Source organism: Oncorhynchus gorbuscha, linkage group LG21 (genome assembly GCF_021184085.1).
Source record: "Oncorhynchus gorbuscha isolate QuinsamMale2020 ecotype Even-year linkage group LG21, OgorEven_v1.0, whole genome shotgun sequence".
In the NCBI taxonomy this organism is placed as follows: domain Eukaryota; kingdom Metazoa; phylum Chordata; class Actinopteri; order Salmoniformes; family Salmonidae; genus Oncorhynchus; species Oncorhynchus gorbuscha.
In genome coordinates, this window is record NC_060193.1 from 30,312,310 (window position 1) to 30,330,504 (window position 18,195).

At 44.4% G+C, this 18,195-nt stretch overlaps 1 protein-coding gene across 5 annotated transcripts in view; it reads right to left on the reverse strand.

Annotated features, from left to right (window-relative positions):
• pde5ab (phosphodiesterase 5A, cGMP-specific, b) overlaps positions 1 to 18,195 on the reverse strand; it is a 125,533-nt gene that overhangs the window by 63,747 nt on the left and 43,591 nt on the right. For all 5 annotated transcript variants that reach the window (XM_046318977.1, XM_046318976.1, XM_046318974.1 and 2 more), the window contains exons 3-4: positions 15,098 to 15,271; positions 1,219 to 1,308 (exon numbers count right to left, since the gene is read on the reverse strand). In XM_046318977.1, the coding sequence (XP_046174933.1) occupies positions 1,219 to 1,308; positions 15,098 to 15,271 (264 nt within the window). The remainder of the gene's footprint in view (positions 1 to 1,218; positions 1,309 to 15,097; positions 15,272 to 18,195) is intronic.

Consider the following 18,195-nt stretch of genomic DNA (forward strand, 5'->3'; position numbering starts at 1 on the left):
CACTGTTGCTTACCAACATTCTTGGTAAGCAACACCAGTGTAGATTTGGCTGTGTGTTATAGGTTATTGTCCTACTGAATGGTGAATTAACCTCCCAGTGTATGGTGGATAGACTGAACCAGTTTTCCTCTAGGATTTTTCCTGTGCTAAGCTCCATTCAGTACATTTTTTATCCTGAAAAACTCCCCAGTCCTTAACAATTTCAAGCATACACATAACATGATGCAGCCACCACTATGCTTGAAAATATCGAGAGTGGTACTCAGTAATGCGATGTATTGTATTTGCTCCAAACATAACACTAGGTATTCAGAACAAAAATGTCATTGCTTTGCCACATTTTTTGCAGTATTATTTTAAGGGCCTTGTTGCAAAAACAATTAATGTATTAGAATATTTGTATTCTGTACGGGCTTCCTTCTTTTTACTCAATTTGGTTAGTATTGTGGAGAAACTAAAATGTTGTTGATCCATCCTCAGTTTTCTCCTATCACAGCCATTACACTCTTTAACTGTTTTAAAGTCACCATTGGCCTCATGGTGAAATCCCTCAGCGGTTTCCTTCCTCTCCAGTAACTGAGTTAGGAAGGACGCCTGTATCTTTGCAGTGACTGGGCGTATTTATACACCATCCAAAGTATATTTAATAACTTCACCGTGCTCAAAGGGATATTCAATATCAGCTACCAATAGGTGTCCTTCATTGCTAGTCATTGGAAAGCCTCCCTGGTCTTTGTGGTTGAATGTGTTTGAAATTCACTGCTCAACTGAGGGACCTTACAGATAATATGTGAGGTACAGAGATGAGAAAGTCATTCAAAAATAATGTGAAACACTATTACTGCACACAGCGTGAGTCCATCGCAACCGATTATGTGACTTGTTAAGCACATTTTCACTCCTGAACTAATTTAGCCTTGACACAACAAAAGGGGTTGAAAACGTATCGACGCAAGACATTTCAAGTTGTCATTTTTAATTCATTTGTTAAAACCATTTCACCTTGGCATTATGAGCTCTATTGTGTGTCGGCCGGTGACAACAAATCTCAATATAAACTGTTTTAAATTCAGACTGTAACACAACAAGTCAAGGGGGTGTGAGTACTTTCTGAAGTATTCACATAGTCTCCCTTGAAGCCCATTCAAAACCGCACAGGGCATGACCCGGAATTAAAGCGTAAAGGGGCGGCTCCTTTCACAGTCAATTGTGTCTCACCTCTTCTCTATGGTTCTTGATGGGCAGACACAGGATGCTCTGGGTCTTGTAGCCTGTAATCTGATCCACCTCTGCATTGAACCTGGGGTCCTGTGATGAGATACAAACAGTATGAATTACAATCTCATTCAACGTGACCAGACATGTAATCACAAAGCATCTCGTAAGTAGGAGCGCTGACCTAGGATCAGGTCCCCCGCTCTTATTCATTATGATTTAAATGGTCAAACCGATCCTAGGTCAGCCCTGAGACACTTCGGGGCCGATCCAGACTACGCACTCCTTTCCTACGTACTTCTCGGTAGTTGGTATTCAGATTTACCGTATGGAGGAGCAAAACCAGGTTTGTGGGCGTGGTTTCCTTGTGCACACCGAATACATTTACTTCAACCCCTGAAAACACATCCCCTGGGTGGCCTACCAATTTCATCTAGGAGTTTTTTGTTCAACTCATTTTTGTTCAACTCATTATTTCTCTAAAGCAAATGTGGTGTACCCTTAATTTGAATTTGATCAGCACAAGACTTGAATGTAGACTATAGAGAATGCGTTCGGAATATAGAAAGATAGCCATGAAAGCGTTTGCCTATCTGTCTCCGTCTCAGAACCCATGGGTAGATTTTAAACCTCTGATTGTAGACATGATTTGTGATTAGGGGAATAATCATGAATCCTACTTCATGGAAAAACAGAGCCTCTACGCATGAATTTAAAAAAAGGTGTTTTGATTCATTCTGAAAGTTGCCACATTAAAGTTCATCAATGTAAGCGTTGGAAGTAGTTTAGCCTACAATATAAGTTAGAATATGGAGAATAGTATAGCGTAGTATGATATAATATGTATACCGTAATTGGAAAGGGGGGATACCTAGTCAGTTGTACAACTGAATGCCTTCGACTGAAATGTGTCTTCCACTTTTAACCCAACCCCTCTGAATCAGAAAGGTGCGGGGGGGGGGCTGCCATAATCGACATCCACGTCTTCGGCGCCCAGGGAACAGTGGGTTAACTGCCTTGCTCAGGGCCCTGATCACGGAACTGTGTGATAGCAAGTTCTAAGTAACGGGTTGAGCTCCATAATGAGCTCCATAATGAGCTCCATCATGAGCTCAATCATGATTTAATAACCCTGCATGTCCCAATTTCTTCTTCTTTTTTTTTTACTACAATTTGTATTTGCTCTTCATTAAACACCATCCACAATTACTTGACCCTCAGCCACAACCAAAATAATGTAACAGCGTTTACGGAGGACATAAATAAAGGTTGGCTAAATCAAACAATGGAATGGAATAATACCAATGTAGGGAAGGGAATGAATACTGAATTGGCAGTTAAATATACCATGTTATGACTTACGGTTGCTATCGATAGTGGCTAACAATATTTATTAACATAGGCTATAGCCTACAAATTGAAAGAAACAGGAAAAGTTGGAGCACACGATTAAAACATCCTAGAGAACACAAAGGTTACATTTGGAGTGGCTCTTTGCCTTTGTCATCCAATTTGGCTTGTGTCTCCACATTTTATCCCTTCAAGTTATAAGGTCATACGATTAAAATTCGGCATAACGGCACACTACTTCACTGTGGGAAAGGGGCATAAACAGCCCTAACAGTCATGTTGATATACGTTTCCGTTTTCTGCCATATGACTGGTTTCACATTCATCTCCTCGATCATAAGGTAAAATAGATCTGAAACAATTGTCATTTAGCCGACATTATACCTACAGTCCCTTCAGCACCTATTCATACCCCTTGACTTATTCCACATTTCGTTGTTTTACAGCCTGAATTCAAAACAGATTTTTAAAAAGACCATCTACACACAATACCCCATAAGGGCAAAGTTAAAACATTTATTTTTATTTTTTATGTTTGCTAATTTATTGAAAATGATATATAGAAATATCTAATTTACATAAGTATTCACAACTCTAAGTCAATACTTTGTAGAAGCACCTTTGTAAGCGATTTTACAGCCCATGAGTCTTTCTAGGTAAGTATCTAAGAGCTTTCTACACCTGAATTGTACAACATTTGCCCATTATTCTTCTCAAAATTCTTCAAGCTCAAATGGGTTGTTGATCATTGCTAGCAACCATTTTCAGATATTGCCATAGATTTTCAAGTAGATTTATATAAACTTTATATAAACTGTAACTTGGACACTCAGGAACATTCACTATCTTCTTGGTAAGCAACTCCAGTGTAGAGTTGATTTAGGTTATTGTCCTGCGGAAAGGTGAATTCATTTCCCAGGTTTTCCTCTAGGATTTTGCCTGTGCTGAGCTCCATTCCATTTATTTTCTATCCTGAAAACTCTCCAGTCATTAAGGATTACAATCATACCCATAACATGATGCAGCCACCACTATGCTTGAAAATATGGAGCGTGGTCCTCAGTAATGTGTGGTATTGGATTTGCCACAAACATAACACTTTGTATTCAGGACAAAAAATGTATCACTTGCCACATTTTGTGCAATATTACTTTGGGGCCTTGTTGCAAACAGAATGCATAGTTTGGAATATATGTCATTAAACTCTGTAACTGTTTTAAAGTCACCATTTGCCTCGTGGTGAAATCTCTGAGTGGTTCCCTTCTGCTCTGGCAACTGAGTTAGTTAGGATGCCTGTATTTTTGTAGGGACTGGGTGCACCATCCAAAGTGTAATGAATAACCACCATGCTCAAAGGGTTATTCAATGTGTGCTTTTTTTTTTACCCAACTACCAATAGGTGCCCTTCTTTGCTAGGTATTGTAAAACCTTCCTGGTCTTTGTGGTTAAATCTGTGTTTACAAATAGTTGTATATGTGTGGGCTACAGAGATGAGGTAGTCATTCAAAAAATCATGTTAAACACTATTATTTCACACAGAGTCTATGCAACTTATTACGTGACTTGTTAAGCACATTTTTACTACCGAACTAATTTAGGCTTGCCATAACAAAGGGGTTGAAAACTTATTTTTAAATTAATTTGTTAAAATTTAGAAAAACATAATTTCACTTTGACATTATGAGCTATTGTGTGTAGGCCAGTGTCACTGTGTAGGCCAGTGACAACAAATCTCAATTTTAACCATTTTAAATTCAGGCTGTAACATAAATTAAATGTAGCTCTTATCATATCAATTTATAAATCAAATTTCACAGAGAATGCTCTTATGACTATTCGAAAAACAATTCATGAGATGCTTTTTTTTCACTTGGAACCGGCAGGTTTGCTCAACCTTATTCATGGTTTCCTCGTGTGTAAAGGTGGTGGAATTATTAGGTCAGAATATGGCGTATCTCTAGACACACCTCCATTTCTTTGATCGCCACTCTAAACGTGTACCTTGCTGGCACTGGCATTTCCCCCAAGGTCAGAATATGCATAGAGAGAAAAGTGCATAAAAATGGAATAATGTTCCATTTACGCACGCGTAACTCAGGTTTGAATTTCCTCCTTTGTGAATATGGGCCCAGAAACACATGGACATTCTAGACAATTGACTAGACTTAAAGGAATAACCACCACATTTTCCCTTTACTGTGAGAATGACCAGACTACTGTTCTGGATCCCTATTTTGTGAGACAGAGGCTGAGTCCCACATGACACCCTACTCCCTATATAGTGCACTCATTTTACACAGGGCCCATAGGGCTACGGTCAAAAGTAGGATTTCATATAAGGAATAGGGAGTCATTTGGGATGCATCCAGAGTGGATGGATGTCCTGAAGTACCCTCTCCTTGTGGCTCTGCGACCACCCACACCGTGACCTTTCTTTCTAGATGGTGTGTGCACGTGTACGAGCACGCCTCAGATGCCTAATACACACACTGACACATTTTATGACGAAACGATGAACATTATACTGATTTCATAAAACACCCACTTTCCAATTCCCATATACATTCCATTCTAACCTCCAAACCACATAAACAAGGACCAAATCAACTGCTCTCTCTTTCCCAAATGAGTCATTTCTTTTCCTCTAACACTGGACACGCCTCTAAACAGAGGAACTCCTAATCAACTAGAATTTCCGACCTAGGTCTTCAAGAGTCTCAAATTAGGAGTGCCGATATAGGATCTTTTTTTTTGCCATTTAAATAAAAAGGAATACGATAATATACAGTAATTTAGATCAGCACTCGTACTCTGAGACACCTTTTGATTGCAGGCCAAAATCTCTATGAGATTAGAGAGATTGAGAATATAATGGCTAGAGCCAGACCAAATCTTTGGAGGCAGATTTTTCCTTAAAATAATAATCTGCCTTGGTTATTTGAATTCTAAAGTAATTTATAAAACTGATGATATTTTAACAAGAGAGAAGTTTTGTTTTTGCTATGATTGTGGCTATGATTTTTTTAATAGTTCTATCTCGGAGTCAATATTACCTAAATCGGTCAGTAGTGTATAACTTACGTTAGTCACAGAAATCGTTGAAATATACCGAACAAAAATATAAATGCATTACGCAACAATTTCAAATATTTTACTCAGTTACAGTTCATATAAGGAAATCAGCCAATTGAAATACATTCGTTAGGCCCTAATCTATGGATTTCACATGACTGGTCACAGATATCTAAAATAAAAGGCAGTGGAGTGGATCAGAAAACCAGTCCGTGTCTGTGACCACCATTTGCCTCATGCAGCGCCACACATCTCCTTTTCATAGTGATGATCAGGCTGTTGATTATGGCCTGTGGAATGTAGTCCCCACTCCACTTCAATGGCTGTGCGATGTTGCTGGATATTGGCGGGAACCGGAACACGCTGCCCTACACGTCAATCCAGAGCATTCCAAACATGTTCAAAGGTTGTCATGTCTAGTGAGTATTGAGATATTTTCAGCTTCCAGGAATTGTGTACAGCATTATCATGCTGAAACATGAGGTGATAGTGGTTGGTGAATCGCACGACAATGGGCCTCAGGATCTCTGTGCATTCAAATTGCCATAGATAAAATACAATTGTGTTCATTGTCCGTAGCTTATGCCTGCCCATACCATAACCCCACCACCACTATGAGTCACTCTGTTCCCAATGTTGACATCAGCAAACTGCTCGCCCACATGATGCCATACACATGGTCTGTGGGTGAGAAATGAACATTCAATTCTCTGTTAATAGCTCTGGTGGACATTCCTGCAGTCAGCATGCCAATTGTCCACTCCCTCAAAACATCTGTGGCATTATTGTCATGTTTTGTCTTATATTGTCTTGTCATTTTGCTTTTCCTTCTGTTCGTTTTCCCTCTGCTGGTCTTTTTAGGTTCGTTCCCCTTTTTCTCTCTCCCTTCCTCTCTCTCTTCTCTCTATCGTTCCGTTCCTGCTCCCAGCTGTTCCTATTCCCCTAATCAATCATTTAGTCTTCCCACACCTGTTCCCTATCTTTTCCCATGATTAGAGTCCCTATTTCTCCCCTTGTTTTCCGTTTCTGCCCTGTCGGATCCTTGTTTATTGTTCACCGTGCTGTGTCTTTGTATCGCCCTGTCGTGTCGTGTTTCCCTCAGATGCTGCGTGGTGAGCAGGTGTCTGAGTCTGCTACGGTCAAGTGCCTTCCCGAGGCAACCTGCAGTTTATTATCGAGTCTCCAGTCAGTTCTCGTGATTACGAGTGGAATTGTTTTTTATGCTTTATTTACCGCTCCGATTTGTCTAGGAGTATTGCTATTTCCTTTAACTGGATTAAAGACTCTGTTTTCGCCAAGTCGCTTTTGGGTCCTCATTCACCTGCATAACAGAAGGATCCGACCAAAGAATGGACCCAGCGACTACAGACGCTCGTAACACTGCCGTCGAGATCCAAGGAGCCATGCTCGGCAGACACGAGCAGGAATTGTCTGCTGCTCGTCATGCCATGGAGAACCTGGCCGCTCAGGTTTCCGACCTCTCTGGACAGTTCCAGAGTCTTCGTCTCGTGCCACCTGTTACTTCCTGGTCTGCCGAGCCTCCGGAACCTAGGGTTAATAACCCACCTTGCTACTCCGGGCAGCCCAAGGAGTGCCGCTCCTTTCTCACCCAGTGTGATATTGTGTTCTCTCTCCAACCCAACACATACTCTAGAGAGAGAGCTCGGGTTTCTTACGTCATTTCACTCCTTACTGGCCGGGCTCGAGAGTGGGGCACAGTTATCTGGGAGGCAAGGGCTGATTGTTCAAACAATTACCAGAACTTTAAAGAGGAGATGATTCGGGTTTTTGACCGTTCAGTTTTTGGTAGGGAGGCTTCTAGGGCCCTGGCTTCCCTATGCCAAGGTGATCGATCCATAACGGATTACTCTATAGAGTTTCGCACTCTTGCTGCCTCTAGTGACTGGAACGAGCCGGCGCTGCTCGCTCGTTTTCTGGAGGGACTCCACGCAGTGGTTAAAGATGAGATTCTCTCCCGGGAGGTTCCTTCCAGTGTGGACTCTTTGATTGCTCTCGCCATCCGCATAGAACGACGGGTAGATCTTCATCACCAAGCTCGTGGAAGAGAGCTCGCGTCAACGGTGTTTCCCTGCTCCGCATCGCAACCATCTCCCTCCTCTGGCTCAGAGACTGAGCCCATGCAGCTGGGAGGTATTCGCATCTCGACTAAGGAGAGGGAACGGAGGATCACCAACCGCCTGTGTCTCTATTGCGGATTTGATGGACATTTTGTCAATTCATGTCCAGTAAAGCCAGAGCTCATCAGTAAGCGGAGGGCTACTGGTGAGCGCTACTACTCAGGTCTCTCCATCTAGATCCTGTACTACTATGTCGGTCCATCTACGCTGGACCGGTTCGGGTGCTACATGCAGTGCCTTGATAGACTCTGGGGCTGAGGGTTGTTTCATGGACGAAGCATGGGCTCGGAAACATGACATTCCTTTCAGACAGTTAGACAAGCCTACGTCCATGTTCGCCTTAGATGGTAGTCATCTTCCCAGTATCAGATTTGAGACACTACCTTTAACCCTCACAGTATCTGGTAACCACAGTGAGACTATTTCTTTTTGATTTTTCGTTCACCTTTTACACCTGTTGTTTTGGGTCATCCCTGGCTAGTATGTCATAATCCTTCTATTAATTGGTCTAGTAATTCTATCCTATCCTGGAACGTTTCTTGTCATGTGAAGTGTTTAATGTCTGCCATCCCTCCCATTTCTTCTGTCCCCACTTCTCAGGAGGAACCTGGCGATTTGACAGGAGTGCCGGAGGAATATCATGATCTGCGCACGGTCTTCAGTCGGTCCCGAGCCAACTCCCTTCCTCCTCACCGGTCGTATGATTGTAGTATTGATCTCCTTCCGGGGACCACTCCTCCTCGGGGTAGACTATACTCTCTGTCGGCTCCCGAACGTAAGGCTCTCGAGGATTATTTGTCTGTGTCTCTTGACGCCGGTACCATAGTGCCTTCTTCCTCTCCGGCCGGGGCGGGGTTTTTTTTTTGTTAAGAAAAAGGACGGTACTCTGCGCCCCTGCGTGGATTATCGAGGGCTGAATGACATAACGGTTAAGAATCGTTATCCGCTTCCCCTTATGTCATCAGCCTTCGAGATTCTGCAGGGAGCCAGGTGCTTTACTAAGTTGGACCTTCGTAACGCTTACCATCTCGTGCACATCAGAGAGGGGGACGAGTGGAAAACGGCGTTTAACAATCCGTTAGGGCATTTTGAGTACCGGGTTCTGCCGTTTGGTCTCGCCAATGCGCCAGCTGTTTTTCAGGCAATAGTTAATGATGTTCTGAGAGACATGCTGAACATCTTTGTTTTTGTCTACCTTGACGATATCCTGATTTTTTCACCGTCACTCGAGATTCATGTTTAGCACGTTCGACGTGTTCTCCAGCGCCTTTTAGAGAATTGTCTCTACGTGAAGGCTGAGAAGTGCTCTTTTCATGTCTCCTCCGTTACTTTTCTCGGTTCCGTTATTTCCGCTGAAGGCATTCAGATGGATTCCGCTAAGGTCCAAGCTGTCAGTGAGTGGCCCGTTCCAAGGTCACGTGTCGAGTTGCAGCGCTTTCTAGGTTTCGCTAATTTCTATCGGCGTTTCATTCGTAATTTCGGTCAAGTTGCTGCCCCTCTCACAGCTCTTACTTCTGTCAAGACGTGTTTTAAGTGGTCCGGTTCCGCCCAGGGAGCTTTTGATCTTCTAAAGAACGTTTTACGTCCGCTCCTATCCTCGTTACTCCTGACGTCACTAGACAATTCATTGTCGAGGTTGACGCTTCAGAGGTAGGCGTGGGAGCCATTCTATCCCAGCGCTTCCAGTCTGACGATAAGGTTCATCCTTGCGCTTATTTTTCTCATCGCCTGTCGCCATCTGAACGCAACTATGATGTGGGTAACCGCGAACTGCTCGCCATCCGCTTAGCCCTAGGCGAATGGCGACAGTGGTTGGAGGGGGCGACCGTTCCTTTTGTCGTTTGGACAGACCATAAGAACCTTGAGTACATCCGTTCTGCCAAACGACTTAATGCTCGTCAAGCTCGTTGGGCGTTATTTTTCGCTCGTTTCGAGTTTGTGATTTCTTACCGTCCGGGTAGCAAGAACACCAAGCCTGATGCCTTATCCCGTCTTTTAGTTCTTCTGTGGCTTCTACTGATCCCGAGGGGATTCTTCCTTATGGGCGTGTTGTCGGGTTGACAGTCTGGGGAATTGAAAGACAGGTTAAGCAAGCACTCACGCACACTGCGTCGCCGCGCGCTTGTCCTAGTAACCTTCTTTTCGTTCCTGTTTCCACTCGTCTGGCTGTTCTTCAGTGGGCTCACTCTGCCAAGTTAGCTGGTCATCCCGGTGTTCGAGGCACTCTTGCTTCTATTCGCCAGCGCTTTTGGTGGCCGACTCAGGAGCGTGACACGCGCCGTTTCGTGGCTGCTTGTTCGGACTGCGCGCAGACTAAGTCAGGTAACTCTCCTCCTGCCGGTCGTCTCAGACCGCTCCCCATTCCTTCTCGACCATGGTCTCACATCGCCCTAGACTTCATTACCGGTCTGCCTTTGTCTGCGGGGAAGACTGTGATTCTTACGGTTGTCGATAGGTTCTCTAAGGCGGCACATTTCATTCCTCTCGCTAAACTTCCTTCCGCTAAGGAGACGGCACAAATCATCATCGAGAATGTGTTTAGAATTCATGGCCTCCCATTAGACGCCGTTTCAGACAGAGGTCCGCAATTCACGTCACAGTTTTGGAGGGAGTTCTGTCGTTTGATTGGTGCGTCCGTCAGTCTCTCTTCCGGGTTTCATCCCCAGTCTAACGGTCAAGCAGAGAGGGCCAATCAGACGATTGGTCGCATACTACGCAGCCTTTCTTTCAGAAACCCTGCGTCTTGGGCAGAACAGCTCCCCTGGGCAGAATACGCTCACAACTCACTTCCTTCGTCTGCTACCGGGTTATCTCCGTTTCAGAGTAGTCTGGGTTACCAGCCTCCTCTGTTCTCATCCCAGCTTGCCGAGTCCAGCGTTCCATCCGCTCAAGCGTTTGTCCAACGTTGTGAGCGCACCTGGAGGAGGGTGAGGTCTGCACTTTGCCGTTACAGGGCACAGACTGTGAGAGACGCCAATAAACGTAGGATTAAGAGTCCAAGGTATTGTTGCGGCCAGAGAGTGTGGCAACCTTCCTCTTACGACAGCTTCTCGTAAGTTGACTCCGCGGTTCATTGGTCCGTTCCGTGTCTCCCAGTTCGTCAATCCTGTCGCTGTGCGACTGCTTCTTCCGCGACATCTTCGTCGCGTCCATCCTGTCTTCCATGTCTCCTGTGTCAAGCCCTTTCTTCGCACCCCCGTTCGTCTTCCCTACCCCCCTCCCGTCCTTGTCGAGAGCGCACCTATTTACAAGGTACGTAGGATCATGGACATGCGTTCTCGGGGACGGGGTCACCAATACTTAGTGGATTGGGAGGGTTACGGTCCTGAGGAGAGGAGTTGGGTTCCGTCTCGGGACGTGCTGGACCGTTCACTGATTGATGATTTCCTCCGTTGCCGCCAGGATTCCTCCTCGAGTGCGCCAGGAGGCGCTCGGTGAGTGGGGGGGTACTGTCATGTTTTGTCTTATATTGTCTTGTCATTTTGCTTTTCCTTCTGTTCGTTTTCCCTCTGCTGGTCTTTTTAGGTTCGTTCCCCTTTTTCTCTCTCCCTTCCTCTCTCTCTTCTCTCTATCGTTCCGTTCCTGCTCCCAACTGTTCCTATTCCCCTAATCAATCATTTAGTCTTCCCACACCTGTTCCCTATCTTTTCCCCTGATTAGAGTCCCTATTTCTCCCCTTGTTTTCCGTTTCTGCCCTGTCGGATCCTTGTTTATTGTTCACCGTGCTGTGTCTTTGTATCGCCCTGTCGTGTCGTGTTTCCCTCAGATGCTGCGTGGTGAGCAGGTGTCTGAGTCTGCTACGGTCAAGTGCCTTCCCGAGGCAACCTGCAGTTTATTATCGAGTCTCCAGTCAGTTCTCGTGATTACGAGTGGAATTGTTTTTTATGCTTTATTTACCGCTCCGATTTGTCTAGGAGTATTGCTATTTCCTTTAACTGGATTAAAGACTCTGTTTTCGCCAAGTCGCTTTTGGGTCCTCATTCACCTGCATAACAATTATGTTGTGTGACAAAACTGCACATTTTAGAGTGGCCTTTATTTGTCCCCAGCACAAGGTGCACCTGTGTAATGTTTAATGAGATTCTTGATATGACACACCAGTCAGGTGGATGGATTATCTTGGAAAATAAGAAATGCTCACTAACAGGGATGCAAACAAATTTGGGCACAACATTTTAGAGAAATAAGCTTTTTATGCATATATTTTATTTCAGCTTATGAAACATTGGACCAACATTTTACATGTTGAGATTATATATATTTTTTCAGTGTAAAAGTGACCACTGTTCTAGAGACAACACTGTAGGGGTATTGATAAGACTTCCCTGTAAATTCCACATATGGGTATGGCCTGTGCTTTGCCAACCACTCTCCCCACAGAGTGCTGCGCCATCCAGAGGGGACTTTTGATCCCAGGTTTCACCACCAATTTGAATGCCGTCCCAACTGCCCAAACTGGGGCTTAACGAGCCAATCAGAGAGCTAGGAATTCCCTAGGTAGGAGCTACCTCCATGCAGAGTGACGCAGATGCACTTCCTGAAAGCTTGGGCTGTTTTGTAAAAACATAACGCAGGTCCCGTATCAGATTCTATGGACCCAGCTGGTGGCTTGTTTTACTAACAGACACACACACACACAAACATGAATGCACACACACACACACACACACACACACACACACACACACACACACACACACACACACACACACACACACACACACACACACACACACACACACACACACACACACACACACACACACACACACACACACACACACACACACACACCTCCTCTCCTGTGTCCATACTGGATTAACAAACTAATTGGACACAGGTGCCGGATTAACAAACTAATTGGACACAGGTGCCGGATTAACAAACTAATTGGACACAGGTGCCGGATTAACAAACTAATTGGACACAGGTGCCGGATTAACAAACTAATTGGACACAGGTGCCGGATTAACAAACTAATTGGACACAGGTGCCGGATTAACAAACTAATTGGACACAGGTGCTTCGACAAGAAGCCACGGTCTCTCTCTCTCTCTCTCTCTCTCTCTCTCTCTCTCTCTCTCTCTCTCTCTCTCTCTCTCTCTCTGTCGCTGTCTTTGTCTCTTCCTCGCTCTGTCTCTTCTAATTTATCTCTTCTTCTCTCTCCCTCCCTCCAGTCTAGGTCCCGGTAGGCTTGTTAAGGAAAACACCCGGCCACTTCATCAAAATTAAGTGCTATAAATATCACCAATAAAGTCATCGTCGTCAGTATGAACACTGTTGGCCGGCAACCAGATGATTGCATAGCAGCTAGCTAATCAGGGGTAAGGTAGAGTGATGTCACATGAAATTGCATGTGAGTAGACATGGACATGTATACAATGAAGAAAGAACACTCTTCGTCTCTCTCAAACATCTGCGTTCTCTTTCAAAGACATACTTCCTCCACAGGGGGTCTGACTGAGTGTGTGTGTGTGTGTGTGTGTGTGTGTGTGTGTGTGTGTGTGTGTGTGTGTGTGTGTGTGTGTGTGTGTGTGTGTGTGTGTGTGTGTGTGTGTGTGTGTGTGTGTGTGTGTGTGTGTGTGTGTGTGAGCTCTTCACATTACACATCCTGTCCTCCTTACAGACTCTGGCTTTCATCTCCCTCTCCACCAATTGACAGAGCTGGGACCCTACTGGGAGAACACCGATAAGTTTACATCTCCTAGAGCAGTGGTTCCCAACCAGGGGCACTAGGACCCCTGGGGGTACTTGGCCTATTTACAGGAGGTACTTAAAGGGGTTAAAAAAGGTTGGAAACCACTGTCCTAGAGAGGGGGATCAGGTCAGGAAGACCTCTGGTCCTGCTGCGGTGTGAGTAGATACACGCGCCATGTACATAATCAAACGCATACTGTATGTCTACAATCCTGCTCTTAATGTATATGTGACAGCAAGGTAAAAATGGAGTAGAACAGTGGCCACTTGCAGCTGAACAGTGGCCACTTGCAGCTGAAGGACACACACATGCACACACACTATACACACAATTTCCATAGCTGAGAGAAAACAAGGAAAGCTGAGCCCTGTTTTAGGCCCTGTGCAGTGACATCACTATGTGGGTCAAAGGTTAAAATCCGGCATGATCTCCAGGGGCCATGACATTGTAACTGGGCCAAGACTGATACTACGACCTTTAATCATTACAGATCATTACAGCGTTACTACCTTTACTATACTGTATATACTCATGACTGACCATCTTAGACTGCCTTGGTAATGACAGGTTGAAAGGTCAAGACGGTTTGATTATTGATTGTGGCAAGAAAGTGATACGTCTTGTAAAACAATACCCAACAGGATCGATATACTCAAACTGTCAAGGGACGACGTGTCATGAGTGAGGTATGTCTGGGCCCTTACGTAAAAGGTCAACTCGCACAGATTTTTGTGAGTATTTCACTTTAAGCGTGTGTGTGAGAGGGGTTGAATGTGTGTCCTTCAATCCAGTGATGTACTTTTTGACCCACGTGATCGTTTTTTTATCTATGATTTTTAAATTCTCTCAATCTCCCTCCCTCCCTCTTCCCCCTCCCCCTTCCCTCTCCCCTCCCTCTCCCCCTCCCTCTCTCCCTCCCTCCCTCCCGCTCTGTGGTTTATGCTTGGCCAGTCACTCTCAGGTCCTGCACTCCGACAGCAAAGACACATACTCCCCGACACAAACAGTGGCCTGATTCAAAACACACACACCCAACATCCTCATTATATTCATCATCATAATCCCACCGGGTGTCCATATTACCTGACACGAAGCAGAGAAACAAGGGAGGCTGCAAAAAAAGGAGGTCAAAAGAGCATTACCCTTTATTTAGGTAGTACTTAGAATGTACACGGGAATATGTTGTAATAATCATTCAATTACCTACTGTGAACTACCTTTGGGTTTCTTGACGATTCATTGAAACAGGCTCCATAAATTACTGCTTTTAAACGCGTAATGTTTTCGTAAGTACCAGCTGAAATCGTAGAGTAAATTAAAGCCTTACCCAAGAAGGAAAATAAAAAGGAGAATGAGACTACCAAAAAACGAGGAAAGAAAGGCTCCGTCTCCGGCATATCAGTGCTTGAGGCATCACTACAGACCCTGGTTCAATCCCGGGCTGTATCACAACTGGCCGTGATCGGGAGACCCATAGGGCGGCGCTCAATTGGCCCAGAGTAGTCCGGGTTAGGGGAGGGTTTGGCCGGGGTAGGCCGTCATTGTAAAATAAGAATTTGTTCTTAACTGACTTGCCTAGTTAAATACATAAAGGTTAAATAATTATATTTTTCTAATGTCTCACCTCGTAAGCATTCTTGATGTTGAGGGGCTGGCCCGTGGCCGCCACGTGACCCACAATTCCCTTGTTCCACTCCAGGCGGATGCAGCTATTGGACACCTCCTCCAGTGTGGAGCCCTCGGCCACATCAAACAGCCTGCTCACCAGGAACTTCCTGTTGGAGCTGTCCTCGCCCACCTGGGATTCACAAAACAAAGGAACAGAAGTGAGGTCGTACCTATCGAGATTCTACAGGAAGAAACTGTGCAAAATGCTCCACAGTTTACACTACGCCATGATTTGTTATGATACTTTCCTGTTAATGTGCATGGAAATGTTATCATTTCTACCTGATACGGTTGTAGAATTAGATAAGGATTAGACAGGAATTCAAAGATATGAGCAAATAAAATTCATAGAATAAAAAGGGAAGCTTTACATCTTCCTAAGTCTGAGTGTGGTTTTAACCTTCCCGACTTGGAATTGTATCAACACGCCAGTGGCGTTAAGTGCCGTTAAAGATGAGGGAGGGTGAGTTTTATTTCTATTACAGCATATTGGATGGCTGTCATTCATATTCTATTCACCCAGTTCAATGTAACAGCAATAGGTTTAGGCTACAAAATGTTCCCTATACCCATCATGAGGTTGCCTAAACCTAGCGTATGAATGAAAGTTTACAACTTAGGTGCACACAGGTCGAGAGGAAAATATGAGGTGACAGACAGTGACACATGGACAGACAGTGACATTTAATACTGCCTTTTACACCCTTTGCCTGCATCTAGCTGACATAGGGGTGTAATCATTAGTACAACAGTTGCAAACGAGAGCTTCTATTGGACAAATTCAGGTATGTTAATTCCCCGTTTTGTTCCTTAAGAAACGTTTTTCAACAGAATTGGGGGAATGAATACACCCCTGATCACGCATAAACACTGTTCCCTTTCATAGCAGCCACGTTGTATCCGTTCTCGCAACTCTCCTCCTCTCACCTCTTCCCTTCGCTTGTGGACTTCAATGTACAACACATCAGCTGCATGTGACCAGGTGAAAAAACCTTTTCATGCCAAACCGCTACACACAGCCTACATCGTTGTCACCATATTAGCTAAAGTAACATCATAGTCAGCATAGCTAATAAAACGAATGCGTTAGTAAACCTGCTACAATCATGTAGTATTGTTACAGTGTATAGTCAGTAAGCAGTTACACCGGCGTGGCCCCGGTGGCAATAAATTAGTAATACCAAAAGCTTCCCTTGTTGGAAAGTCATATCCAGCTAGCTAACATAGCATCCCTCTGTTTTAGCAGGGTGTTTCAGTAGGCTAAACTACCTAGATGAATTTGCTAGCTAAGTAAGTGAAACTGCTTCTCTTACTTCTCCTTCATTTTGGAAGAAATGAACTTGTTCAAAATTGTTCAACTATTGTATTTCTCTCTCTTGACCCTTTGATTAGGGTGGACAACATGTCAGTTCATGCTGCAAGAGCTCTGATAGGCTGGAGGACGTCCTCCCGATGTTGTCATAATTACTGTGTGTCTATGGAAGGGGGTGAGAACCATGAGCCTCCTAGGGTTTTGTATTGAAGTCAATGAACCCAGAGGAGGACGGAAACTAGCTGTCCTCCTGCTACATCATGGTGCTGCCCTACAGGCTACTGTAGACCTTCTTTGCAAAATAGTGTTTTAATCTATTATTTGGTCACATGATTATATTTAGTATTGTTTTATCTAAAAATTATAACTTTTAAATGTTTTACCATTTATGAAATTCACTGAGGAGGATGGTCCTCCCTTTCCTCCCCTGAGGAGCCTAAACTGCAACACGCTACCCAAGGCTTTTACTTGCAACATAGTTAGACGAACAATGGGTACATATTGAAGATGCACATGCTCATCCCCAGAATATTTTTACATGTCTATGTTCAAAGGATAAAGCTAAGAACATGAACAACTTAATAGTTAATAAAACTATAACAATATGGAAGAAAATGAAACATATTCTACAAGAACCAATATCACTCCCTAAAAACACAACCCTATGGAACAATCCTTGGATAGCATTTCAGAATTCACAGATAAGTTGATCCACAAGGAAAACTAAAGGCATAGAAACCGTAAATGACTTGGTAACAGGAAACACACTACATGACCAAAGTATGTGGACACCTGCTTGTTGATATCTCCTTCTAAATTCATGGGCATATGAAGTTGGCCCCCCTGCTATAATAGCCTCCACTATTCTGGGAAGGATTTGCTTCCATTCAGCCACAAGAGCATTAGTGAGGTTGGGCACGGATGTTGGGCCATCAGTCACGGGCTTTATCAATACATTTACATTTACATTTAAGTCATTTAGCAGACGCTCTTATCAATAAGTACATCGAGGACGTCGTCCCCACAGTGACTGCACGTACATACCCCAACCAGATGTTGAGCTGCCACTTTCAAGGTGCGGGACTCTAACCCGGAAGCTTACAAGAAATCCTGCTATGCCCTGCGACGAACCATCAAAAAGGCAAAGCGTCAACACAGGGCTAAGATTGAATTATACTACACCTACGCTCGTCTTATGTGGCAGGGCTTGCAAACTATTACAGACTACAAGGGGAAGAACAGCCAAGAGCTGCCCAGTGACACAAGCCCACCAGACGATCTAAATCACTTCTATGCTAGCTTCGAGGCAAGCAACACTGAGGCAAGCAACACTGAGGCATGCATGAGAGAATCAGCTGTTCCGGATGACTGTGTGATCATGCTCTCCGTAGCCGACGTGAGTAAGACCTTTAAACAGCTCAACATACACAAGGCTGCGGGGCCAGACGGATTACCAGGACGTGTGTTCCAGGCAGCATGTGCTCGACCAACTGGCAGGTGTCTTCACTGACATTTTCAACATTTCCCTGATTGATTCTGTAATACCAACATGTTTCAAGCAGACCACCATAGTGCCTGTGCCCAAGGACACAAAGGCAACCTGCTTAAATGACTACAGACCCGTAGCACTCACGTTTGTAGCCATGAAATGCTTTGAAAGGTTGGTAATGGCTCACATCAACACTATTATCCCAGAAACCCTAGACCCACTCCAATTTTCATACCGCCCAAACAGATCCACA